At 40.1% G+C, this 26,521-nt stretch overlaps 2 protein-coding genes across 4 annotated transcripts in view; one reads left to right on the top strand and one right to left on the bottom strand.

The window, feature by feature from the left end:
- Positions 1-813: 813 nt before the first annotated feature.
- On the bottom strand, positions 814-21,421 carry arhgap31 (Rho GTPase activating protein 31). The gene is made up of 12 exons (XM_088321515.1): positions 21,059-21,421; positions 17,424-17,526; positions 15,109-15,253; positions 12,846-12,928; positions 12,653-12,760; positions 12,418-12,560; positions 10,925-11,129; positions 10,734-10,855; positions 8,634-8,690; positions 5,540-6,181; positions 3,258-3,367; positions 814-3,172 (listed from the first exon to the last, which is right to left on the bottom strand). Exons 1-12 carry the CDS (start codon positions 21,156-21,158, stop codon positions 1,304-1,306), a joined length of 3,687 nt encoding a protein of 1,228 aa, XP_088177641.1. The 5' UTR covers positions 21,159-21,421; the 3' UTR covers positions 814-1,303.
- LOC148349082 (cationic amino acid transporter 2) overlaps positions 17,550-26,521 on the top strand; it is a 53,777-nt gene continuing 44,805 nt past the window's right edge. The window contains exons 1-3 of one of the 3 annotated variants that reach the window (XM_088321519.1): positions 17,550-17,762; positions 20,841-20,955; positions 22,680-22,871. The gene's annotated coding sequence lies outside the window, so the exon portion shown is untranslated. Of the gene's footprint in view, positions 17,763-19,180; positions 19,814-20,840; positions 20,956-22,679; positions 22,872-26,521 lie in introns of those variants that run through there. The other 2 variants (XM_088321517.1, XM_088321518.1) reach the window with 2 other exon arrangements.

The raw sequence follows: 26,521 nt of genomic DNA, 5'->3' as shown, positions 1-26,521 counted from the left end.
CAATTCCAGGATCCGTCAAGTCGTTGGCTTAAAGGGACAGTGTGAATTATTTGATCACAATTGTTTGCTGTACTTTGTCGTGCAACACAAAATGAGTGCTAAAAAGCTCAGGGAAGAATATAAACTAGAGGCTCAGAGTGACCAAAGTTCACTGTTTTCCTTGAAAAAATTGCCAAGCCTTTCCCAAGGTTTTTGGGTTTCAGTAGTATTACTGTAGTATTTTTGTATTCGAGTAGTTTATTTTGTAATATATGTGTATTTTGGGGGGTTTTCAAACTAAGAGCAAAATAAAATATTAAGCCCCCATTTAATCACTTAATTTGATACTTAGTTTTGTAGTACCTCTGTATTTTTGTAGTATTTCTGTAGGAGGATGTTTGTATTCTTTCTATAGTAGTATTGTTTCTAGAATTGCTAGAGTATTTTTGTAGTACTGTATTGTCATAGTTGTTTTTGTGTAGAATTTATGACGATATGGGTCTCGAAGCTGGCAATGATGCTAAGGCGATAGCAAAAACATAGTAACCATGGAAACAGAGCTTCTGATTATTAAAAAATACAAAAGTAGGCTCACGAATGGCTACACTTGTTGCATAGCCAGAACCAAATGATTAGGACAATTGAAAAAAAGAAGGTGATTGAAGCAACAGAGTCTTCTAAATGCATGGCAATCCTCGTAAGTGGAAGTTTTAAAATCTGTTTTTTAATTCTCAGTCGCTGTCTTTTCCTTCCCTCTTTATCCACCTGCTACTCCACTAGACCAGCCCAAGTCACGTCAAAAATAGATCAAATTTCAGTTTTCCTTCACTTGTATATTTATTTATACTTTTATTTAATCATGTACATGTATTTAACACATGAATAGTATTTATTTATTTATGGTGTAATGAGGATCCGGAACGTGTTGCAAGAGGGTCGTATCCCCTGCTGATTGATATAGATTCCCCTGTTATATCAATTAGCAGGAGATAGCGATTTCAATTGGCATTTCCCATCTCAGAATGGATCGATGTTGTATCCGGGGGCATACTATACATATGTAATCTCCTTTATGATAATTGTTACAGTTTAGCGGGGCATTCTTTTTTTTTCTCCAGTGAGTGACAGAACCTGGCATTTCCGAGACTGCTCCATACAGAAAAAAAATCTCCAGTAAAATGAACCTTCATTGGCGTTCAAGTTTAAAAGTAAAATCTGCAGAAGTTCTTCTTTATATGATTTTTGTGAGAAAATTTTAAATTACACAAACCACCAAACTGTGATTTACAATGTTCTTTTTCTCTGTGAGTTATTTACAATTTGGTTACTCAATGTGTCTATGGTTCCTGCTATCATATATCATGGATCTCCTTTGCGGCTGGTAGAAGCAGCTGGTTGAGGTTTCCAGTCTCTGACCACTTTTTGGGATGGTCATTTTGCTTTGAAGAGCAACCCCCTCCCCCGAAGTCTCTTTCGCCGTGGACTCCTCGTTCAGACTCTTAATGGAAGACAGAAACTTGCCCTCTTCACCCGATGGAGGGTGATCCATGATGGGAAAAGGGGGACTGAACAGTATGAGACTCTGAGGTCTCTGCCGGTTTCGAAACGACGGTCTTTGTAAAAGGTTCGCTTTGCTGGGTTTGGGACAATCGACGAATACTTCAAGACTTGGGTGGTGACGCCTGGTGATGACCGGGAGTTCTGTCAGGGTATTCCTTGCGTTTTCTGCTGTTTTTTCAACCTTTACGTATGGCTTTTGTTTAGGAGCAGGTTCTTTATTCTCTAACTCTTCCTTCAGGGACGATGCAGAGTGGTCTGTGTTGGTTTGTGGACATTCTTTGTTCCGGTCCTTTCCTGTGTCGGTGTCTCCGTCTCTTTTGGAATGAGGGATCTGGCTATACTGAACCTTTGGGGGTACGACAGGCACAGCCTTAGCCTGGCAAGTTTTGATCATGAAAGCGGTCCGCACTGACGAGACGCTGACGGGAGCAGAGTTCCGCCGCAAAGGTGCCTGGCGATCATTCAGGAACAGGTCTAGCTCTGAAAGAAGCCCGTCATTCGTAGTCGCTGACAAACTCCTTGAACAGGAGGAAAACTCGTATGGAGGACGACTTTGCTGATTAGAGATGTCCCTGATGGATCGAGAACCCAAGTCCAAATTGAGGGAGTATGGTCTGTGCTTGGAAAGGTTTTCTTCTCTTTTATCGGCTGAATCATGAGACATCTGTCTGTAAAAATGTTTCTGTTTCTTTGGTCCGTATTTCCCAGTTGAAGCTTGCGTTCCGTTGCTGGAGTTGACGCTTGTCTGTGTTGAAGACAAATAAGAGGTTTTGGTTTCACAGTTGTTGTTCGATATTTGAGGAATGGTTCCTGGCAAAGTCTTAGCCAGATATTCATTTTGGGATTCTGTGCTCGAAGGGAACGCTGTCTGTTCCTCATCTTCTTGTGATTTGAACAACAGTGGCTGTTTAAACAATTCTTCTATGTCGGGTGAGTGCAGGGGACTGGTGACCCACTGTTTGCTGGAGCTGAGGTCCTCTAATGATTCCACAAGGTCGAGTTCTTCAGAATTCCCTGCATAAATATCGTCCTCGTGAATTACCAGATCTAGAGAATTGGGTCTCTCTATCAAGCATACAGAAAACTTGGGAGTAGCTTCAGGAATTGTCTCCACATGAGATGAGACGTTCTGGTTTCCTTCAGGACGTTTGGGTTTTTCAGATTGTTTTTGGTCTTCACCTGCTGAAGAGTCACTTATAAGGTCTTCACAAAGACAGGTTTCCTTCAAATGTGTTAGGTCGTTGTTCAAAGATGGACTCACTAGAGGTATCTGCTGAGCTTTCTTGTTATTTTCTTCCAGATCAGGACGGACTGTTTTCCTGTTCTCATTAACCCAGACATCAGTTTTATAAAGAGTGAATAGTATGTCTGACTCTGATGGTTGCTTTTTTGTAGAGTCCGCCCTGGAGGGGTTACTATGCTTACTGAGAGAAATATTTGAAGTCTGGTCTTTGGAGAACATGGAAAGCGACGAGGAGCTGCGACTTCTTTTCGACTTAACATCCATGGTTAACCTCCTGTTCTCGCAAGGTGAAGTGGAACCGCAAGTCTTATCCGAGAAATCAATTTCATTTTCGGTTATTTTCAGCTCTTGGCGGACGTCACGCCAAAGCTCGTCTACGATTTGTGTATCCTGGGTTTAAGGGACAAAAAAAGTTGACACAATGAACGGAGACAATTCTTAAACAAGTTCCAAAGCCTTCCGAACTTCTTTTTACCTGTTGGGCATTACTTTCATTGTTGACAGGTCTTGTAGAAGTTAATTCTCTCTCTACTGAAATCGCTTCCACTGCTCCCCTGGTTCCCTGTATCACTTCACAGGGTGGACCTGAGAATAAAGCATGTCATTAATTTCTGATCTCTTACAGCACTTTTGACACGCATGCTGTATACAAAGAGTGTCACAAAAGTCAAAGCTATTTCCTAGATTATATATACAAACATCGTAAAATTCGGAATATAAGGCACACCTGATTATAAGCCACACCCAGTACATTTTTAAAGGAAAAAACATTTTGTACATACATATGTACAATGTGACCAAATTGAAAAATGAGACATTCACAGAGAAAGACGGTACACAGAGTTTTAATAATATACAGTACCTTAACCCCTTAATGTTCAGCCGGCCCGCCAGGGGGCTGCCGAACTTTTCATAGAAAAATACGTGTCCGTACAATAACACCAGTCACTGAAATATGTCCGCCACATATGTTTGGAAGGCTAAAACTCTTAGGATTAAGGATATGATGATCATTTCAAAATATAATCATCAAAGTAACATCACTATCAGTCTGAAATAAGATACCCGAAAACTATAAAGCCGAGGTGACTCTATTACGTCCCGTGGCCGTCTTAAACTTCTTTGAATGTCCGCGAATATGGCTTGATTACATCAAGGACAATCCATAGAACCCAACAGTGTAAAATAATTACTCCAAAACACACGATAATGCCGACAGATTTTCTTTTCCCATGATGAGGGTTTGTTCATGCTAGTTTTATTCATGCACAAAATGCAAAGTTATATTAGAGTTGGGTCTTCCTTGACACACATTCCACCTGTTTCACTTTAATATTATATATATATATATATATATGGACTATAATATGGACTATAATCCAACACAAGGGTGTGTTTACTTGTGCACATTACTGCACAAGCACAGCTTACCTTATTAGACATAATTTTATACACTAAAGCACTGTGACACTTGTAGTACAGAGACGGATAATACACGCAAACTCCTGTTTACACGCTAAAAAAGCCTCACGAGTATTGGTTTATCCCTCTGGGATATTTCCATTTTATTATCTGGCCCACAGGCAAAAATGCCACTATTGTATCCATCCATATAAGATGTGAGTCAATGCTTCTGAAAAAACATGTATGGGCACACCTTACAAACACCCGATGCAGCAATGGTGCCCACTTTTGAATCGAGAGCAAGCAAGCACAGTATTTGGTTGATAATGTAGTGAAGGTTATTTACATGGAGATAAGACATGACACTCCAGGACAAACAATTAATAGACAGGTTTAAAAATGGGTCAGGGCTTGATAAGATGAGAAAGATGTGGTGGAAATACTGTATTTGTTCGTGTACAGAACCTCTCATTTTTTATCAAAAATTGGTATACAATCTCGGACTCTTTCTTAGCTCAAACTAAGCATTGTAAGTGACATACGTTGTTGAATATACGCGGCCATGATTCAAATGATTTATTGACAACTATGAACATAATAACAACATACCGTAACATTTAGAATGTATTTATTTCATGTCCTTCAAACCTTGGTTCATCATCAGATGCACAAAAGAGTTATTTCCCTCGTCCTGCTTTTTTATGTTTATTTATATCGTCCAGGGCGAGTTTCTGTTTTCTCCATTCTCTAACATGCATTTCTGGTATAGATAATAAAATAGTGTGATAATGAGATATAATCTAAAGCGCGCTATATACAAATATACATGGTACTGCTGCCTGTGCTAACTACACTGATTTTTAGGAAATATCATAATATTCCTCTCCCCACTTCAAAACATTTTCTCATTGGATCATACAATTAACTTTCGTCACCCTTTTTGACTTCAAAACTGTGAATTTCTTTTAAAGATAAGAGATAAAGGCCTAAAAAGAAGTCTTGAAAAAAAATAAGATGAAATAGGATTTTAGTATGTATTATGTAGTAATAATACAAATACCGTGATGCCAAAAGCCAAGAGATGGCGACAGCGAGTAAAAAGGTTTTAAATTCTTCACAGCTCTTTTAAATCCTTCACGATCAAAAATAGTTATACACCAAAATAGTCGAGCTGAAAACTTAAAATTTTATCACTTGGATATTTGAATGTCATCTTTTGCAATAGCACTGGTGGAACTAAGCTGATACATCTGTTAAGAGTAATGAAAGGAGGAAGAAAAGGAATGAATTTGGAAGATTCGATCAGGAACAGATGGCAGTTTTAAAAAAAGGCTTCAAAGAAGCAGCTCTTACCCTCTGGCGGTACACTTGAGGCCACCTCCGATGATTTGTTCTCCTCTGTTCCATCTCTCATGTCAAGCTCCACTTCGGGACCCTTGTGGTTTCTCCCGCTCTTCTCAAAGGTCTCCCTGCAGGGTTTCAGAGTGGCCGCAGCCATTCGGTCTTTGGAGAGCCCTCTGCACGGTGTGCTGTTTGAGCTGATGACGGCCGATACACGCAGTGGTACAGACACCGCAAAAGGCTCCGATATGTTAACGGCTCGACGCTGATGCCTCGGCGATGACTCCAGCGGAAAGAAACTTCCCGGGAAGGAAGGTCGAGAGTTGCTGTTGTAGGAAGAACCGGAGTATAGCATCCTCCTGTTTTTAGGCGATGTCGGTTTGTAGCTGCTCAGGTCGTCTCCCTTGAATACCTTTAGCTGCTCCGGCAGTGTCCTCTGAGTGGTTCCTGAAGCACCTGAAGACCCTCCCCTTTGGGTCGGACCTGTGTTCCAACCTCCCGTCGCCCCGCTGGACGTATTCCCCTTAAAATCCCAGTTTTGCTCTTGTTCGCTCAAGTCATAAAGTGAATCAGATCCCAGTGTTCTTGATTTGACATCAGGAACAAAAATGCTGCCTTGTCCTCCCGATCGACTGCTTCCAGTTCTGTCGTCATCTGGAAACAACCGAGGTGGAGTAAAAAAGATTGGAATTGAGACTTGCACATACAGTAGACCCTTAAGATCATCATATATACGTTCTGAGGTGGGGATAATAAAGGGTAGCTTATGTGTTCCAAAGCATTTAGAAAAGTGATCAGCAACCACAGAGTCCCTGACCGTAACGGGCTGTGGGTTGTTTGGTCCTGGGTTGCAATGAAAAATAAAATATTTGCCATAGTTTTTACTTAAACCATACCGGTACGGGTATAGACGCATTTTTTTCTATCCACAAAAAAGTTTAGATGTGCATTATATGGTACATCACCTTAATTGAGCAATAATTGATTGAAATATCCATTATTATCAGCACCACTTATCCTCAGTAGGGTCACAGGGTTGCTGGAGCACATCCCAGCCATCTTCGGTAGTGGGCAGGGGACACTCTGAACTGGTTGCCAGACAGTCACAGGCCACAAATAGACAGATATCTCACTCGCTCATTCACACCTAGGGACAATTTGGACCGACCAATTAACCTGACATGCATGTTTTTCGAATGTGGGAGGAAACCGGAGTGCCCGGAGGAAACACACACAAGCACGGGGAGAACATGCAAACTCCACACAAGAAGGTTTGATCCCATGACCACTGCACTATATATCGCGGACTTAATTTGCTTAACAGTGGATGCACCGAGGGTCGATCCCGGATCACGACGACAAGTGTGTTGAATTCCAAACAATAGGCCACTAAGGCTGTGGTTGAAAGGAAAAGGCATGAGATTAAAATCCGATGTCTCTTTCATGTGTCATCTAGATCTCCAGTGCTCGAGTGATTACACTGTGGATTTGGGCTTAATGTTGATATTTTTATAATTACCGTATTTTCCGCACTATATGGCGCACCGTGTTATAAGGCACACCTTCAATGAATGATATATTTTAAAACTTTTGCCATACATAAGACGCACCCCATTATAAGGCGCTATAAGTGCATGCTGGTTTAAGATCAGGTAATTGTGCAATTTTGTAATTGTAATCCTGTGCAGTCCTTCGAGACATTTTTGTGATTAAGGGCTATTTACGGTAAATAAATGTGACTTGACTTGACTACAGTAGAGAATGTAGTTACGTTATGCAACCTCTAGATGTTGCCACGCTAAAGGGAATGTCAACAAAACATTCAAAAAGGTCAAACTTTATTGTTAACAAACGAAGTCAGCTGGCAGTTGCTGTGAAACAGTAGTTCGAGTACGGATAGATAGATTGCATCTTTTCATAAAACGAAAGCACCAAGTAGGACCACCCCTGAATTCTTTAATATCGAGTTCCTGTGCCAGCGCTGTTGCCTTCATACGTATAGTTATCGTACTGACACTTCTGCTTGCCGCTCTTTGTTGAACAACCCACTGTTCAAGTGTCTCCTCTAACTCTGGCCATCTTGCTTTATTGCCACGGAAACTTTGTTGAGTTTTCCCTACTTGGCGGAGCTTATCTTAATCCTTTCTCCACTTCCGTACCATCGATTAATTTATGTTTAACTCTCTCGCTGCCGCTCTATTGCCGTGTTGTGCTGCGTGACTGATCGCTTTGAGTTTAAACTCGGCGTTGTACGCGTGTCTCTTAACAGGAGCCATTTTTTTTATACAAATGCACGTATGAAAGAGAATCGTTGTTTAATATTTCCGAAAAATGGAGTCGGCGGCTGTTTCTCGTAGTTGCGAGACCTTGCGAATTTAATATTGAGCCATATATAAGGCGGACTGTGTTATAAGGTGCATGGTCAGCTTTTGAAAAAAAATTAGACTTTTAGGTGCGCCTTATAGTGCGGAAAATATGGTATTATTATTGTCATCATTCTTATCATTTCTAATGTTAGGATTAAGCCGAGCTGCAAGAATATAGTCAGATTTTACACCGGTCTGTGGTACTGAAATCGTTGCGAACGACTGCCTTGGAAGATTTGCATTAGTTCCGATCGTCAATATGTTGTAGCCATGCAACTTAGTGAGAATTGCCCTCATCGTATTTCATCATAAACGCAAGATTGGTTTCTAGGGCCATCATGCTTTTGCGTCACTTCAGGCCTCGGACCCATGGTGAATAAATATATTACAAAAATTTGGTGTATTATCGCAGACTTGCAAAGTCCTTACGAAGCACACGTAATCCTGAAGGGATCGAAGGAAGAGAAAGGCATTGTGGGATGTAGTTCAGCCAATGGCAAATTTGTATTTTCATGATGACATGATGCAAACCAATAGCAGAACATAGGCATCTTATAGACGTAACTCGTAATACCCACAAACTTTCATAAGTTCATAAGCACCGTATATTGGGGAAATGCCATAGGGAGGGGCCGAAAAATCATCTTATTCCACATTGCTAAGTTAAAACATTGTAAAGCGGGGACACCATATTCCAGGGTCTACTGTATACCTTTTATTTTTATTGTCATGGGCTTTACCTGTTGGCAAAGAGCACAAAGACTCCATGCTTCTGGATGAACGAAGAGATGTCTTTTCTGAGGAAACAATACAAATGGTCATAAAACTTAAAAGGAAGCAGTGAAGGCTCTCAAACTTCTTGACAAAGTAGTAACAAGCTTGTTGGATAACCGTTTTGGATTGTCAAACAGAGTATGTAGAATATGGTCTTTAACTCCAAAAAATGTGGTCGTACGGTTGACAACACCCGAAAACGTAATAAATTCAGTCCTAGGGATACACAAAGCCATCATTTCCTAAACAAGCACACAATACTATAAACAAATAAAGGGTATTTCAAAAATATCCTTAGTTATGTAAATGTCACAGAAAGTACATAAGAAAGGCAAATTAAAGTAAAAAATGATTGATGTTAAAGATCATGAGATTTATTCTTTAAAATGTGAAGGGGAAATTAAAAAGCTTGTGAATTATGTGAACGATTGTTCAATATGCGCACCACCCGAGACAAGGCATTTGTCAAGTCAGTAGTCCAGCTCCTGCCAAACATGCTTTAGCATATCTTACGTAACAGTCTGCAGCAGATTACTATTTTTGTTCCTTTTTATATACAAAATCTGCTTGTGAGTTGGTATAGGGAAATACATATATTTATTATAACAATTGATTAGTAATATTCGAAGAATATCAATTTTTTTGAAACACCCTGTATATCTACCGTAAATTCCGGACTATAAGCCGCTACTTTCCCCCCAAACTTTCAACCCTGCGGCTTATTCAGTGATGCGGCCAATTTATGTAATTTTTCTAACGGCCGCCAGCGGCGCTTGAGTACCAAAGGTAAGATTTAGACCGCTGGAATATATACGCCGAGGAAGACTGCAACTTCTTGGCTTGTGCATAAATTAAATTAGGGTAAACATACCCTCATCATGCAAAATGCAAAAAGAAAGGCACATGACGCAGCTTTCAAGCTAAAAGCAATTGAGCAGTCCGATAAAGAAGGAAACAGCGCGACAGCGCGAGTGAGGCTGCAGGAGCGTGGGACGACGTCTATATGACAAAGTTTCTTTCCGACACTGAGGAAGACGACTTTGATGGCTTTAGTTCTAAGGAGGAAGATGAGGACGGTTTACCATGATTTTTACAAGTACGGTATGTTTTTTTAACAGACCCGTTTACTGTGTTGCAAACGTGTTGCTAGCGTGTTGCTACCATTAACTCCCCTGTCACGGGCACTGTTTGGGATGAAAGTTATATTATTATTATTATTATTATTATTATTAAAGCTTTGAAAACTCTCTCGGTGTACCGTCTTTCTTTGTAAATATGTGTAACCCATGTATAATATGTATTTGCAACTGTATATTTTTGTAATGTATTTATTTGTACTTATTTGAGACACTTATTCTGATATGTTTTGCACGGGCAAACTAAAAAAGGGGGCGGAACAAACGGGGTGGTGACGGGAAGTGGGGTAAAGGTGAGACCTGTTTGTTGTCGCGGCGGACAATAGTGGATATATATTTTTCCCACCCTTACCTTTGGAAATACACACATTTTTTCCTTGGATTACTTTCAACGGGTACCCGGACTCTGCAGGTCTGCATCAGACCTTAAGTACCGATATCATTTTCCGTTCATTTTGCCGGCTGTGATTTTTGGACTGTGTACTTCAATGAAGGACATTTAGTTTCAATCGCGGGACTTGAAGTTGGGTTGGGATTAATTTTGCGTTTGTGTTACATTTCTTTAATGTGGGCGCATGCGGCTTATAAACAGGTGCGGCTTGTGTGTGTACAAAATCGGTTTTCCTCTTAAAATGTGGTGGGTGCGGCCTATAATCAAGTGCGCTCTATAGTCCAGAATTTACGGTACTATGTATAGGAGAAGGGATACATATTGGATTTCTTTACAGTATTCTTATTTCTGCAAAATGTTCCTGCTAGTGCCATTGCACTTTTTACTGATGTACAAACAATTTAGGCCAGTCTACAACTATTCCCCTAATTATCCTAAAAATAAATTCTTACGGTTGAAGTCTTCTAATCTTTTTGTGAACAATGTTCTTTATGTTGTAATCAATGACAATAAAGACAATTGAATTATATTCTACTTGCCTGTTAACCCTGAAGCTCGAATGAACACACTCCCATTCCGGCTCAGTTTTCCTTTGGAGTCCACAGAGCGTCCCAAATTGAAGATGGATTTCCACTTCTTAGATTTCCCAGAAAGCTTTCTCCTAAAAGATGTGCAGGTGTGGCTTAGAGGCTACATTTGAGCATGGAGTGTTTCCCCCAACGAGACATACTTGCTGTCCAAATCAATGACTGTGTGGTAGAGTGTGGCCGTGCTGGTGTCAGGCAGACTGTTCTCCCGTTGGCGTTCCTTATGCACGGGATGATTTGGACTCAGGGAGCGAGCCTGGGCTTCTTCCAGGCTCATCAGTTTCATTGGCCCACACTGACCGCTAATCGGGAGGGTGGCATACTTCTCCCCGCACATCAGACTGGACCCTGTTGAATTAGCATTAAGATTAGAATTGCCTTTGTCATTGATAACAATTTAGAGAACACTGTTTTCAACCAGACATGGTACTACTGAATAAACACGTGAAACAGACTTAAAAGAAAAAAATTAGATAAAAAGAATGCCAAGATAAATAGGCAAAACTATTTACAAGGCAGTGCTTGTAGTTAGGCGGCTGGGTGGATCCGTTGGGACTAGCCAAAATTGTAAGTGCATCGTAACAATAGTGCGCTGGAAAAGGGTAGAGTAGCATTTAGCAGCAACAGGATGCCCAAATGAGTTGATAAATAAGATATGACGACCCATTTTCTACTCAGGTGCAGGATATATAGGTTGTTTAGGGTGGTAATGGCCCTGGGTAGAGGTAAAATCGGGCCTAAAAAAATCCAGTCTGACCCGACCCGCAGCCCGAGCCCGACAAATTAATTTGATTTGAGGGACCGAGCCCGAAGCAAACTCGAATTTTCATATTTCATTTGTTGGGATTTTTTTAATTTGTGAGGAGGGCTTCTCTCTCGCTGTTATTTTTTTAAATTATCACCCAGTCATTGTTCTTAGTTTATTTTTCTTTGTAGAGGATTCACAAGCGGGATGGATTCACGTTGGGCGAAAGGGGATCAGAATTCACTGCGTGGATCCTGCACAAAGAAAAATAAACTAAGAACAATGACGGGTGGATAATTTAAAAAAAAAAGTCAGCAAGTTTGAACTCGGCTGAGCCCAAACCCGTAGTAACGATTGATGACATTTTAGGCCCGACCCGAACCAGGTTTTGATTCGAGCTAGGGTCGGGTTCTGGGTTAAGATCTTACCTCTAGTACTGGGTAAGAAACTGTAGAAGCCTGTTCTTTGCACCTACCAGAGGGCAATAGGGAACTCTGTCACCATTTCCAAATATTTTCCAGGGTTTGTTTCTGACACGTTTTTGTTTAGTAGATACTCAAAATAACAGAGATAACATCAATTAAGTTTCAACAGGAGAGGACTGTACTAAAACCCCCCACAATGCCAAATTCCAAATCTGTTCTAAAAGACCTCCCCTGAGCCCTTACTTTTTATTAAATCTCCAAGGGTACACAAAGCAAATGCGCCCTAAAGGGTGTGGAAATCAAAGAACAGCAACATTATTGGTCGATAGTGACAACGATGTAAACATTGCATAATAGTCTAAATAACGGACAACAGTGAGGTATAATTGTCACAATAGAGAACCCATGCAATCTCCTTTGCAGATGTCCAATATTAAAAAAAAGAATAATTCCAGGAAATTAATACCTTCTTTGGGTTTGATTATTGTGGAGTCAGTATTGAAGATCTGCTCTGTGTGGTTCAGAATGAACTCCACCACTGACTGTTGTATTCGCACCTCTTGGAAAGCCATGTCTCCGTTTCCAGATGTGGCCTCTATTGTTTTGGATCTGCGAATAGATATCACACATCTGATCTTGCAAAAGAATAGGCAGTTTAATGTTTTCCCCTTAAATTTCCCCTTTGCATGAGTCAAACTCACCTTAAAAGATTAGGAGCCCAAACTAAGGCTAGATTGCGTGTGTGCATGTTTGTCTGGGCACTAAAAGTAGCGAGGCGGGCCAAATGCTTGGTGAGATACTCCAGAGTCCTAGAGGCAGTTGAGAAACACCCAGTTATCTTTATTTATTACAATACTGAGTCTTGCATTGGTTATAAAAACGGCTCTGGTTCACCTGAAGTGAGGGGTCGGCAGTTGCTTAACAGTCTTCCGAATGTGTAGAAGCCTTTCATGATCTCCAATCACAGAGGCAACTTCCTGCATGTAAAACATACGCCATGTTTTTATTCTCCTTGTTGTTTTATTTGGAATGTAAACCAAATTCCTGAACTTGTGTGCACAATGGCAGCTCCCTTCCAGCAGGACTTGGCCACCTTTGTGAAACAGTCAAAATGTGTTCATGCGTAAAGGATGGGATCGATTCCAAAGCGCTTTTTCTAGATTTATTTGGTAGGTGTGACAAACATTGCTTTCATAAGGTCTCAAACGAGTCTGGCGGCAAGTGTGTGGGCATAGATCCAAGGAAAAATTGTAATAATAAAGCAGAGGATGACAGATATATACCCCAAAAGCTTTCAGGAAGGTTATTGGGGGACGGAGGAGGGAAGTTGAAAATCACCTTTGAAAGACGAATCACTCTCATGATGCCAAATCAAACACAAAACAAATATCTGGGAACTTGAGACTGGCACACTTGACATAGACTTATGTACAGATGCAAGAGTTTGCTAACCACAGTACAGAGGAATGAACAAAAAAGGGACTTTCTTAAGTTTTTTTAGGATTAAGCCAGAACTAGTGACGTTAGCCCAATCCAAACAGAGTCCTGGTTATTTTTGAACAAGGGAGAACTTGCAACAACACAGTCATGTCAGTCCCAAGCTTTTCATTCTAAAAACAGCTGCTAAAAATAACCCAAGTTTCTCCCTTTTTAACCCTTTGTTTTTTGTATGTTTATTTTTTTTTTAAAAACACAATAAAAATTGAGTTAAAAAACCAAGTTTGAGTCAAAATAGACCAACCCAATAGTTGCCTTGATTTGACCCAATGTCCTGGGTTATTTTGCAGCCCCCACAGAAATTGTGTAATGTTTTAATTTTTTTCTGCAAGAGAATTATGCAAAAAAAATCGATTTTTCTTAAGAATAGCATCCATTTTAAAATGGTTGACTGTATACCTAATAGTCTGGGTTATTTTGCTTAGAACAACCCAACTAATTGGGTCGTCGACCCAAAAAAATGGGTCACATTGATCTAAGTGTTTTGAGTGTTCTTGTGGGATCGCTCAATCCCTGCTATTAAACCATTTTATTTTAAACCCGATTTTTAAAACTATTAGTTCACAAGTAAAGGGCTGTTTAAAAAAAATGGGATTTTGTGATTAGGTTCTTGTTTATTTTGGTGATGAATTTGAAAAAAAAAAACATCATACATTCTGGATTCATTACAATTAAACTGGAATTTCGTATGCCTTTTATTGTTTTAAAATTGCTGATTATGGCAAAAACTCAAACATTCCATCTCTGAATATTGAAATATGAAAAAGTATACTACAAGACTTTAAGCCCAACATAATATTGTTGATTTTAACTATAATGTATTTATTACTTATTATACTAAAAAACTGATAAAAGTTGATATGTATTAAAGCAAATGCTCCACAGGGAAATGTTTCCTCATTTTACCGGGTAAGCATTTATTTTGTTTTCTCTTGAAAAAAAAGGCAAAAAATAGTATACTTAAAAACACGTTAAAACTACAGTAAAATGAAAAGTTACAGAGGGTAACAGTCACCCATATCAGTAGGTGGCAGCAGACCAGATTTATTTTTTATTTTTGTATAGTAGTTATCAGCTTATGAGGTTCACCTGAAGTGAGGGGTCGGCCAATTAACCTTACATGCATGTTTTTGGAATGTGGGAGGAAACCAGAGTTCCCGGAGGAAACCCACGCAAGCACGGGAAGAACATGCAAACTCCACACAGGTAGGTTCAATCTCTTGACCTCAGAACTGTGGTGCACAAGCGCTAACCACTGAGCTGCCGTGCTAGTTAGATTTTATATAGAAGAAAAAAAATGTTCCACTGGAAGAATTTAGAAAGACAAGATAAAATATAGCACAACTAGAAAAAACAGGTTTATAAAGAATCAAATCCTAAATTACAGAGAAATCATTAACCCAAAATAAATACTGTATTAACTCTTTAGCGAGGGCAACCACAAATGATAATAAAAATATTACACAGTCAATTAACGCAACAGGATAATTAAGGCTTTAAAAAAAAACATGAAACTGGAGCCGGGAATTCTTTTTAAACATTTTCGATGGACGATGTGCCTTGGGATTTGTTTTTAACGATAAGATTAAAAAACACTATTCATTGAACTGACTGTACAGTAAAATGCAGTAGTAAAAGACAAAAAGGTCTGAAGACTTACAGTGAACTTGCTGTAAAGCTCAAACGTGAGCAGAGGATTGGGAAGCTCCCTGAAGTACAGCTTGCATAAGGAACCCACACAGTGGATGTCCTGGAGGTACACCTCCTTTGTGAGGTCAGGGCATGCCTCAGCGCTGAATTCCTCTCTGCACGTGCACAAAAAACAAGTGAAGTGACCCTAAAAAAGAAGTGGAGTTGACCCCTGGGATACAGTGTCCCCATCTTACGACAATTTTACATTACGGTGCGGTTCGAGAGGATTATTGAGCCCTCTTTAGTGATTTTCCACCACTATACAACATCAACAGCAAATTATTTTGCATGCTCAAAAACGTAAAATTAAAACAGTCTTTGTACACGAGGTTCGTCTCGATCAAGCATTGGTTTTAACCTAAATTGTTTTAACCTAAATTGTGAGGGATTCTGTAAAACTATCTGTAGAACAAATGAAGTCTGTATAAGAAACACCAATACTTTTACAGCAAGTGTGGAGAAAACTGAAAGAATTGTTTGTGTTGTTTACCCTGGTAAATAAAATAATCTTCTTTATAAAAAAATATATTTGTTTTATTCTACATACTCTGTCTTGCTGTGAGTAAATAGGTACTGCGTTGTTAATGAGGGTAATTACAATCATTAATAAGGGGAATAATTGGCTGAGGTTGACAGGTATGAAATTTATATATTCTTTTGGCTGTACTACCTCCCAAAATGCCTCCCTTCGTTCAGTTCAGAATCTAGTGTGCTTGGTAAAGACTTTGTGAATAAGAGATCCAAAACAATACTTTCTTGTACTGGCTTTATTTGCTACAGTTCCAAGACTTGCGGGGATGCTAAAGGGAGAAGCAAAAACATGATAAACAAGGAAACAAAGCTTCTGATTACCAAGAAATACGAAAAAGCCACACAAATTGCTACCCTTTGTATGTTGCATGACCGTAACCAATCGACGATTTAAAATAAGGAGTTTGTTAAGGCAGGGAAGTCTTCTGCGGTTGGTGGAAGTTTTAAGATCAGTTTCATTTTTACTCTCCATCTCAGCCCCCTTCTGCGTTCACCTGCTACTCCACTCAACCAACTTAAGCCACGTCACATCAAGGCAAATAAAATATTATTTTAGCTTTATATCTATTTATAATGTTTTTTGATAATATGCACTTATCTTACGTCATATGATACCCTCAAATGTGAGTGGGAGAAGTTGATTTTACTTTGAAAAGTATTAAACACAATTTATATTGCTTTATCTATTTATCTAGATGTATTGCTACAGTGTATTGTCATGGGAGGAGGAACCATTGTGCGGTACCTGTTCACCGGTGGGCTTTACGGGGTGAGTGACTTCCACCCAAATTATATCAGTAAAAGGATTCAAGCAGAGTGGTTTACACAGCCTCATTCCAACACACAATCCCCTTATTTTACAGTTTAGTCTGTTGTTTATACACAAATGAAAAGAAAAATAGAGTTCACTAAGTAGCTGGTTGGGTTTCACCTTTTTGACACGGACTGTGTCCTTTTATCTTCATGTATTAGTTTGGAGTGGTTAATTGAAAGAGTAATGGAGGAGTGTGCACTTTTGGTTTTTCTATTAAATATTTATTGAATATAATAGGATAAAAATGCACTAGATTAACTCATGTGGAACATCACAAAGGGAAGTTCCTAATTTTGTTTATGGTTACCTTGTTTGGATATTTGACCTTCCTATGGATAATGTCTGTCATTGACAACAGTAAATTAAATAATATCAGCGAAGGGATTCAAGCAGAGTGGTTTATATAGCCTCATTCCAACACACAATCTCCTTATTTTACAGGAACCCTGTGGGTGAGACCTAGGCCACTTTAGGTCAATATCGTTATGTGGTATCCAGGCTAATAGAATAGAATAGAAAAAAAACACAACACCACACCACACCACACCACACCACACAAAATAAAATAAAATAAAATAAAATAAAATATACCTTTATTGTCATTGTTACAAAATGGGTTAACATATTGTGACAACGAAATTGGGCATGACACTCCAGTTTCACACATTAACAGTGAGGTAAAAGAGCCAAGACGATAAGGGAACAGATTACAAAACAATGAGGATATGGTTATAGTTATAAAAGTCACGGATTTGTAACAATCGCACAAACCTATTTCGTTATTTTAATGTTTTTATATGCCGTTTTTTTCCGAAAACATAACAATACAATACAGCGGGTTTCTACCCCCCACTATACAGCAATTTCACTTTGCATCCCCACCACAGAATAGGTAAATGTCGTATCCCGGGGGTCTTTAGTACAACAAGGTGTCTCACCTGAGGCGCTGGATATTTGATGTGATTCCCGACAATCTGTAAATCCCATGCACAATACCATGCTTCTCAATAAACTCTGCGCATTTTTGGAGAACCTGCGGGACTGAAGCACAGAAAGTGTTTTTTTTTTTTGTGCAAAAAAAAATCAACACCATTATTTTTTCCTCCTTGAGGTCACAAAATGTAGGTGGCCTTCGACAGGAAGTTAAAAATGGTTTGTTTGTTTCAGAGGAAGGCTGACACGCCTAGCCAGAGTAGCGGGTATAACTTACGACATTTCCTCTAATAGAAAAGGCGCTCGGAGAGCATCGCTGGAAACTTGAAGTGGAGCTGCGCCACGTGAGGCATTTTTTTTTTTAAATAGAAGCATTGTTGCAGTCCATGTAATTTGTGTCCGTCACATTGAACGACGCCCTCGTTTGTGTCTTGCAAGGAAGATGGCCAACAAGTTATTTTTATCTGTTTTTCGTTTTCTCTCGTCTGAGCGTCTCCCGGTTTGCCCTCCTATGTCTAACTTGCCAAATTGCGTTCTTGTGGTGCAAAAATGGAAGATGGCTTGCGTCGCCAAACCTGATTTATGCGCACTTTGCGGCCAGACGTCAACACTGACACGCTCCGAGCGTCAAGATGAGCTGTAAAGTGGAATTTCAACAGAAGGATTCCATGACAGCATGAAACAGTATTTTGTTTCTGTAGAATATAAATTAAGAAGAAATATCCACCTATTTTAGTCCATAACCGTGACGCCATTTTGAGAAGACAGTCGGGTGAAGATGACGTCGCAACTATGATATTTTACTTTTTATATTGCAAGGAACGCATATATTTATTCATACATATTCCACAGCAATGTTGCGTCAACAATTTAATCAAAGTGCACACAAAAAACTATCAAGTCTCACCGACTTCCTATTTAAAGGGTTTGTGATGTCATCTTCATGCGACAGCATTCTCAATATGGCCGCCCACAGAGTTGAAGAAAAAACGGGTAGGTTTTAACGTAATTTCAACTTTATATCAAAATTCTACAACCAGGATAGGCTACATATTAATTGGTTATTGAATTTTTTGTGGGCAGATAGATTTTTGTTGGAAGTTAATAACAATGCACCTTCAATTTGATGTAATTTCTTTATACACGTGCAATGCTAAATGCTAATGCTAATTATTCCAATTGTTGGTCTATGACAATACAAGGAAATTATTATTATTATTATTATTATTATAAAATGTTGAGAGTCTATAAAATGTTGACTTTTTACTATCTTTTGTACCATAATTCGTATTCTGACATGTACCTTTCATCTCTTAAAGAAAACATTTAGTCTTAGGATCAAAATTTCTTAAAATTTGAATTACTACCTTTTAAATAACAATTTTGGGACTATGAAAAATACCACTACTGATAATACACAAAGGCGTGATTTTTACCTTTAACGAGGAACTTTTGTTTTTAGTCCAACTATCTCTGTATGTATTAGAATAATAACACATATAGAGAAAATATGTCAGAACAAATGTAGGATTGTATTTTTTCTTTTACTACTTCATACATTATATTTATTTTATACTCCACATATACTTTTACATATTCCGAACTTGTGTGTTATATCTTAGAGGTCTGCTTTTTGATCTATCGATTGAGCCATTTTGATATCTCTGTAGTCAAACGACTCTGAAGTCACACAAATCTCAGGGATGTGATTTTTCCGCTAATTCGCGGAATTCCGCTTTTTTTATCTCCAAAAATAAAATTTTAAAATTTCCGGTGTTTTAATTGGTAAAAAAAAACGATTTCGTCTCGACAGCATGCCATTTGAGTGTTTCCGTAACTGAAATGAAACGTACTTGCGATTGGTTGAAGTCTCGTGTTGACCAATAAACGCGCTTGTTATAGGAGTGTGCCATTGTTCATTTCTCACACGTTTTTGCCGGGTGTTTAAAGAAAGATGTCCGTGATCGAACGCAAAGATGCTCCGCGAGCTAAAGAAATTGATAAGATTGTAAAAAACAAGTTTCGATGGGACTGGTTGGAGAAGGAATTATCTACGAATGTTGGAAAGAAGACTGTGACGAATTTGTTCAATGACTTTATTCGGAAGATCGATCGTGCCGGGAAAGCACTTTGCATTTGGTGTCATGATACCATCGACTATGGTGGGAGAGGTTTCAAAGCTCTTGAAAGTCACGCAAAGAGCAAAAAACACGTGAAAGAACTCCAGTCAAGAACGACAAATTATTCCATCGCTGGAAGTTTCGGTGCCCAAACGAAAACTCCAAAACTTTACGGCCTCCATCCCTTATTGACATCACAATCGGAAGCGGTAATAAAGAGACGTGATCCACCCCAACAACCTGTACCAGTTGCTGATAGAGTCGTGAATTTTGAGGTAGGTGGTAAACTTTTAAAATTTATTTTAATGTGACTGATTTTGAGTTGACTTAAACTGTAATTTTATATGGGATAGTTCAATATACATTGAAAATTTATGCTGTTGTCTTGTCTATTTCTTTGTCATCTGAGTGCATTGAAAGTACTTAAAGAAACCCATGAGCTCCGGGGGGGGGCTTCGCCCCACTTTTCCCCCCACCAGGGCACTGCCCTGGTCCTACCTGGTTCCCCCCCCCCCCCCCCCCCCCCCCCCCCAGCTAGCAATCACCCCCCCCCCGCTAATTTTCAGATAATTTCACTTTGGTCAAATCACATCCCTGAAATCTGTATTCGACCAAATGAAATTGAGTCATCTTTTCTTCAGTATTCAAACAAAGTCGAAACTTGAACAATCTCGAACAGGGCCAAAGTGAGTGGCTACTCATTTTGAAATAGATTTGAGAATTTCCTGCATCGAACATCCTTTTTTTCCAGAAATAATAGGTCCCAAAAAATCCTGATAAAAGGAAGGAAAAGAGAAAAACGGTGAGAAAATGATTGAAGATGGAAATGACTGTGAAATCTGAGAATGGAGTACGAGTGTCTTCCATCAAACTGCTGCTCAAAGTACATTACGTACATAAATACCATTACTTTGCATGGGAATTTGTTTGGCAGTATTACAACACAGATCTTAGTACTTGCGTATTTCTTTTTCATCTCTAGCAACTACAATTCTTAAGGAAAAACATTTACACGTATATGTGACAGAGGTGGACAGTAGCGTCACTGTAAGACCCCCCCACCCCAACTTCCTGGACAGAACGCTCCGCCTCACACTGTGAGCATGCAACCTCCCCCGTTTCCCCCTACACCCTTTCTATTTTAATTCAACTAATAATTTTCATTTCCTCTCTGTTCCTTTATAAGTCACTGCTAAAGACTTGAGTTGGTTTCAAATAGTTCTAGTCATACAATCAACTGCAAAGGTCCTTCTCTAACTAATTGCCCATTTTGTTTTTTGTGCCGTTTTCAATTTCCTGTAGGCAGCAGCGAGGGCAAGGCGGCGAGTCACAGGGACTCTCCACTACTGGAGCAATTGAGTCTAAAAAAATCAGAGGGAGCCACACCCAAGCTTCACAAATGACCGGCCAATGAATGGCAAGTAAATGTAAACTCTTTGAATATTCTCCAGAATGTCACCTTTTAAATTGAAGCAAGTGTTTCAAGTCATTGTGGTTGAATGAGAACGCAAAATCGTTACCATCCTGCGCCGAGTTGTGCAGATGTTCCGTCAGGTCACAGCCGAAGGCATCTTCACTCCCTTTGCTTTTGAGCTTCTGTTTGTTCCCTTTTTTCTTCATGTGGTCCCAGTTAGCAATCCCGTGGTTTAACAGCTCCCTGCGAACGTAATGGCCAATCCATACGAGCGAAAAGCGTCCGCCGGCGACTTTGTGTCAAAGGCGCTCCGCATCCGACTCACATTTCCCACAAGATCTGAGTACAGGAGTGACGTCACCCGTTTGGAGTTGAAGAAACTTTCAGGGTGGCATCGCTCTACCAGCGACACTTGGGGACGGCTTCTTTATCCGTGACGGACTCTGAGGAACAACATTGGAAGCGCCGCGTTTCCTGTTGTCGGGAATTTTTCACCCCTTGCTCCTCCTACTTCTTTCCACTGGCCAGTCCTCTTTGCTCCTTTCTATCTCCTCCTCTTCCCCCTCATTCCAAAAGCTCCTCGTTCACTGGCAAAGGCCGGTCATCTTCTATTCTGGAGACCGTTTCAATTTGAGATGTTTGCAATCGAAGCTGTGACGTGGCACGGATTTTAGTTCTCGTTTTTTTTTATCTGTGTTTTCACTTCAATTTCTTCCCCTTCCTGAATGCTCACAGTGTATACAATTTCCTGTGCAAAGCGCCCGGGCCTGGAAAACAAAAACAGAGGGGTTGTGAAGGAAGGAGGGAAGTGGGAGGTGACTGAAGTAAGGGCTTGAAGGGCACAGATGGGAAGTAAAGGGGGGTGGGTTAGGTTTAGGAGATGGACACATGGTTCTTGTTAGCTGTATTTTATCTTGGGCTGAGTGGACATTCCCAAGACTTTCTCCCGCTCTTGTTAGGCATCTCGAGTGGATGTCATCACTGCGTTGTGGTCGACTTGATCGACTTCCAGTATTCCCAGACGTGGTGTTCCCACAGGGAAGATTGCACACCCGCAAACCTCAAATTCCATATCGCCGCGTTCGAAATCTGTCGGCGGTATTCTTAACCTTCCCCAAAAGTCATATCTCAAGCTACTGATTTCCAATTGCCGTGCAATCACTCAGACGGGGCCGCCAGCCGCAATGATTTACACAAACGCATTTCGAAGTGGGGCAGCACGGCGGCGCAGTGGTTAGCGCTTGTGCGGCACAGTTCATGTCATGGGAACCTGTCGTGGGTTCAAATCCAGCTCCAGACTTCCTGTGCGGAGTTTGTATGTTCTCCCCGTGCTTGCGTGGGTTTCCTCCGGGCACTCTGGTTTCCTCCCACGTTCCAAAAACATGCATTTCAGGTGGATTGGCCAGTCCAAATTGTCCCTAGGTGTGAATGAGCGAATGAGTTGTCTGTCCCTGTGTGCCCTGCGATTGGCTGGCGACCAGTTCAGGGTGTCCCCTCCCACTGCCCGGAGATGGCTGGGATGGGCTCCAGCCCCCCGCGACCCTAATGAGCATAAGCGGTACGGCTAATGAGATGAGATGAGATTTCGAAGTGCAATGTGATGAGAAGTGGAGCAGAAAATCCATGTCAGGATATTTTACTAATTTAAGTGGTCATTGCTCAACAAAAATCAAAAGCCTTATGTGTAATTTACAGTGTCACTTACATTAAGCCATACGGCATTACAGTGTGGTAAGCTGGGAGCACAACCTTACAGAGTCATCAACACTGTCCTGAACATCATCAGCTGCGCTCTTCCAGTCTAAAGGACATTACTGGGTTGAGCTACGGCAGTGGAGCCAAAAACTTTCTTAAGGACTCATCCACCACCTCTTTGACATGCTGCCTTCTGGCAAATCCTTCAGGTTCCATAAAGAAAGGTGCATATTATTCAACCGCTAGATGATGCGGCTTTGTGTATTGCAACTCAATTGAAAAGCCGCTTCGAGAGCCAATCCGATACTAACTACAGATACCAACCTTATCAAAGTATTGTCTCTTGTTGTGGTGTCGATACCATACCAGTATTGGCTCTTTCCAGCGTCAATTTTAGAATCAGAAAATTTAAATTAGAGAGACATTATAGCGCTATTATTTTTAAGCAATATTAGTGAAGATAATGATTTAGGATAAAGTGGTATTTCTTTAAAAATATCAGTATTGTTTTGAGAGCATGCAGGGAGTTTTATGTTCTTGTGGGGTTTGGAATGCATTATTGGTATTGATGGCAACTCAAGAGATAAGTACTGGTCTATAAAAAGAGATAGTGAGAAGAATGTAATTCTTTTCATTTGTAAAATATGATTCCATTAATTCCATATATCGATCGCCACGCATGTTTTGATAGAAAATCGATTGTTGGATATTAGGGTAAAGAAATTAATTAAATGAATTGCCAATATAGTAAAATAGGTAAGGCCTGAATGTAAAATACATTTGTGAACAGTGAATATCAAGAAAACAACCCAAACATGTACACTTTTTCTTAGATCTATAAATAAAGGGAAAGTGTTTATGATTTCTCCACTGAGTGTTGCTGTATTGTGTGATGTAAGCAAAAACGAGTGCTAAAAAGCACAAGGTGAATACAGACTACAGAGACCCAAATTCACCAAATACCATTTTTCTTCCAAATATTACACATTGTCCCTTTAAATCGAAGACTAACGGGTGCAGACTGTTTTCCCCAGAGCCATCACCACTCTAAACAACCACACAAGACCGTGGGAAAAAAAATCATCTAATAGAAAAATGTACGTCCAAGTTATTTGTTTTATTTCTTTACTCTTTGCACAATGTTGCTGCTACATATTACTGCACTATTTTCCGATGCACACACATTCTACAAAATGAGTGTCAAAAATGTGGGCCGGATTAGGCCCACCAAAATGTTTTATCTGGCCCGCGAAACAACAATATATGTCCACTTGATGTCACCAATGCCTCCTCGGCACTTGCAAAGTCATGCTTATTTGTATAGCCCTTAATCACAAGAAGTCTCGAAGGACTGTACAGACTACAATTACACCATCCCCTCATCTAAAACCTACATGAGGGCAAGGAAAAACTCAAAAACCTCAGCATGAAAAAACAAAGAAACTTTGAGAAGAAACCGCACATGAGGTAATCCCCCTTTCCGGATGACCAGGCTGCAATGGAATGGGGCTGGATTGGAGAATGCTCTCGAACCTGCGGATTTCTGAGTGTTTTTTGGGATCACTTGTAGACCAGCATTTTACGAGTGAAGGCTCCGACCAGGAGCATAGGGCAGGATCAGATATGAAACGTATGAGGGGGGCAAGTGAATGTATAATTTTGAATAATACCGACAAACCTTAAAATCACGTCTTAAACTGACAGGGAGCCGGTGCAGGTCTGCCAAAACCGGGTTATTGTGATCAAACTTCCTTATTTTAGTTAAAAGCCTCGCTGCAGCATCTTATATTGGCTTCAGGCTCTTGTTGCTAGACTTTGGAAGACTGGAAAGTAGTACATTACAGTAATCTTAATGGGCGGTAACAAACGCATGAATTATAATCTCAGCATCACACTTGGACAGCATAGGGCAAATTTTTGCAATGTTGCGAACAAGGAAAGATGAAAGATACAGTTGAGTGCATCTGAATAGCAATGAAAACTGATATCATACTTGCGAATAATATCACCTAACGGAATCATAAATGCTGAACAGGAAAGGGACCAAGTACTAAACCCTGTGGAACGCCACAGGTAACGCTAAAGGGTTTTAGAGGTCATATCCCCTTATCTAACACAATCAGTCAGTCCTATCTGAGAGAATGTGGGGATCAGTTCCTGAGAGACCAATCCATTTTTTCCAGCCGATCTAGTAAGATATTATGGTCCACAGTGTCAATAATCTCTCACTCTTTTTTCTTGCATTCTTTAATTTCTCTTTTCCTCTCTCTCTCTCGTTTCCCTTTCTTTTCTCTCTTTTTCTCAATCCTAACATAGTTTTTCCATTTTATATTCTTCTGCCACGTCTGATCTCGTAGTAAACAATGTTCACTACGTTGTTATCAACGACAGAGAATTCTTTCCTATTCTAAAAATTCTTTCCCCATTGGTGTGAACACTACACGCCTGTTATATAAAAAATGTGCTTGTGAGCCTGTCACATGTGTGCATGATGACTAGGCCTGGCCTCTGAAAGACAAAGCATCTTTCTGCTCCATAGGAAGAGGACATGACATCATTTTGTTCATACAAAGCCTCAGACATCCCGCTCTATCGTTGCCCCGTTCAAAAAAAAATAGCCGAGAGGTCGTCGGGAGCGAATAACAAGCCGCGTTCATTGTCGAGATCACCGTTTTATGGCTGCAAAATTGAGCTTGTGACACTGAGTGGAAACTATGTTCAACTATTCCTGTGTGAAAATAATTGTGGGATTGATGGACTTTAAACTAGTTTCATTATTACTCACTAGAATTAAAAGTCTTTGAAATATTCTTATGCACTCCACTAAAGCACCAGTGTGTCCTATATAGCCACCTTTGATTCTATAAAAATGGATTTAAGTAAAACATTAGGATAAGCGGTACGGCTAATGAGATGAGATTATTGACTAAAAAAAATAAGGAAAAACACGTCCGATCCTATAAACATCTTTTTAAAAACTCACAGGGTTCGAAATGTGTAATTATATTCCACAACTTGAAGAAGCAGACGTGTTTGTCTGGTATCTTACTACTATGGAAGCTCAAATGATTATTTTGCAAAGGTAGCTTGCCCCAGTGGTGCTCTGAACACTTAGCGGCCACTTGCCCTCCATTGTTGAGCCCTGCATGTGATGGACGCAGAGTCCTGGGATTCTGACATCTTTCACTTGTTCTCACCGTTTCCTTCTCTAGGCACTTATGTAAGTCATTTTGCTGCAGGATATAGCTCGCTGCAGTTTTTACCTTCAGTATCACTGGCCTCTCACAACAAACGTTGACTAGTTCATCTTTGTTCTGATCACAAGTATTTATAAAGGGTCTGGAGCTAAAGTGCTCGTCTTGGGATCAAGAGGTCACAGGTTTGATTCCCGGCTCCCCGGAGTTATATGTCGGAGTGTCCTTTGACAAGACACTGAATCCCTAATGCCCCCGATAGCAGGTAGTGGCCTTGCATGGCTGACGCTGATATCAGTTAGTGTGTAAAAGGGAAAAGTGCGAAGCGCTTTGGGAGGTCTTCATTGACTTAAAAAACGCTATATAGATGCAGACCATTCATTCATTAAACTATTAAAATATGTATATAAATAACTTGAGACGCCTTTTGAAAAACCTGACTTGTTTGGCTGGCATCTTACTACTACGGAAGCTCAAATGATTATTTTGCTAAGGTAATTTGTCCCAGTGGTGCTCTTAGCGCATAGCTGCCACTTACCTTTCATTGCCGAGCCCTGTATGCGACGGTCGCCCAATCCCGGGATTCAAGGATCTTTGACATTTTTTCCCCAGTTTCCTTCTCTATCCACCTATGTAACCCCCTGGCTGCTGGTAATGGCTTGTTTGCCGCTATTGTTAGC

Source organism: Urocampus carinirostris, chromosome 17, assembly GCF_059441175.1.
Source record: "Urocampus carinirostris isolate Australia breed hairy pipefish chromosome 17, RoL_Ucar_1.0, whole genome shotgun sequence".
NCBI classification, from domain to species: domain Eukaryota; kingdom Metazoa; phylum Chordata; class Actinopteri; order Syngnathiformes; family Syngnathidae; genus Urocampus; species Urocampus carinirostris.
This window is presented reverse-complemented; position numbering and strand designations above follow the sequence as displayed.

Excerpts from the sequence above, each read along its gene's own strand:
- arhgap31 (XM_088321515.1), bottom strand. The coding sequence starts at position 21,158 with ATGAAGAAAAAAGGGAACAAACAGAAGCTCAAAAGCAAAGGGAGTGAA. Across the intron at positions 15,254-17,423 it reads TCAAATATCCAGCGCCTCAG|AGAGGAATTCAGCGCTGAGG; the intron begins GTGAGACACCTT and ends GTGCACGTGCAG. Across the intron at positions 8,691-10,733 it reads TCGAGCTTCAGGGTTAACAG|AAAAGACATCTCTTCGTTCA; the intron begins GCAAGTAGAATA and ends TTGTTTCCTCAG.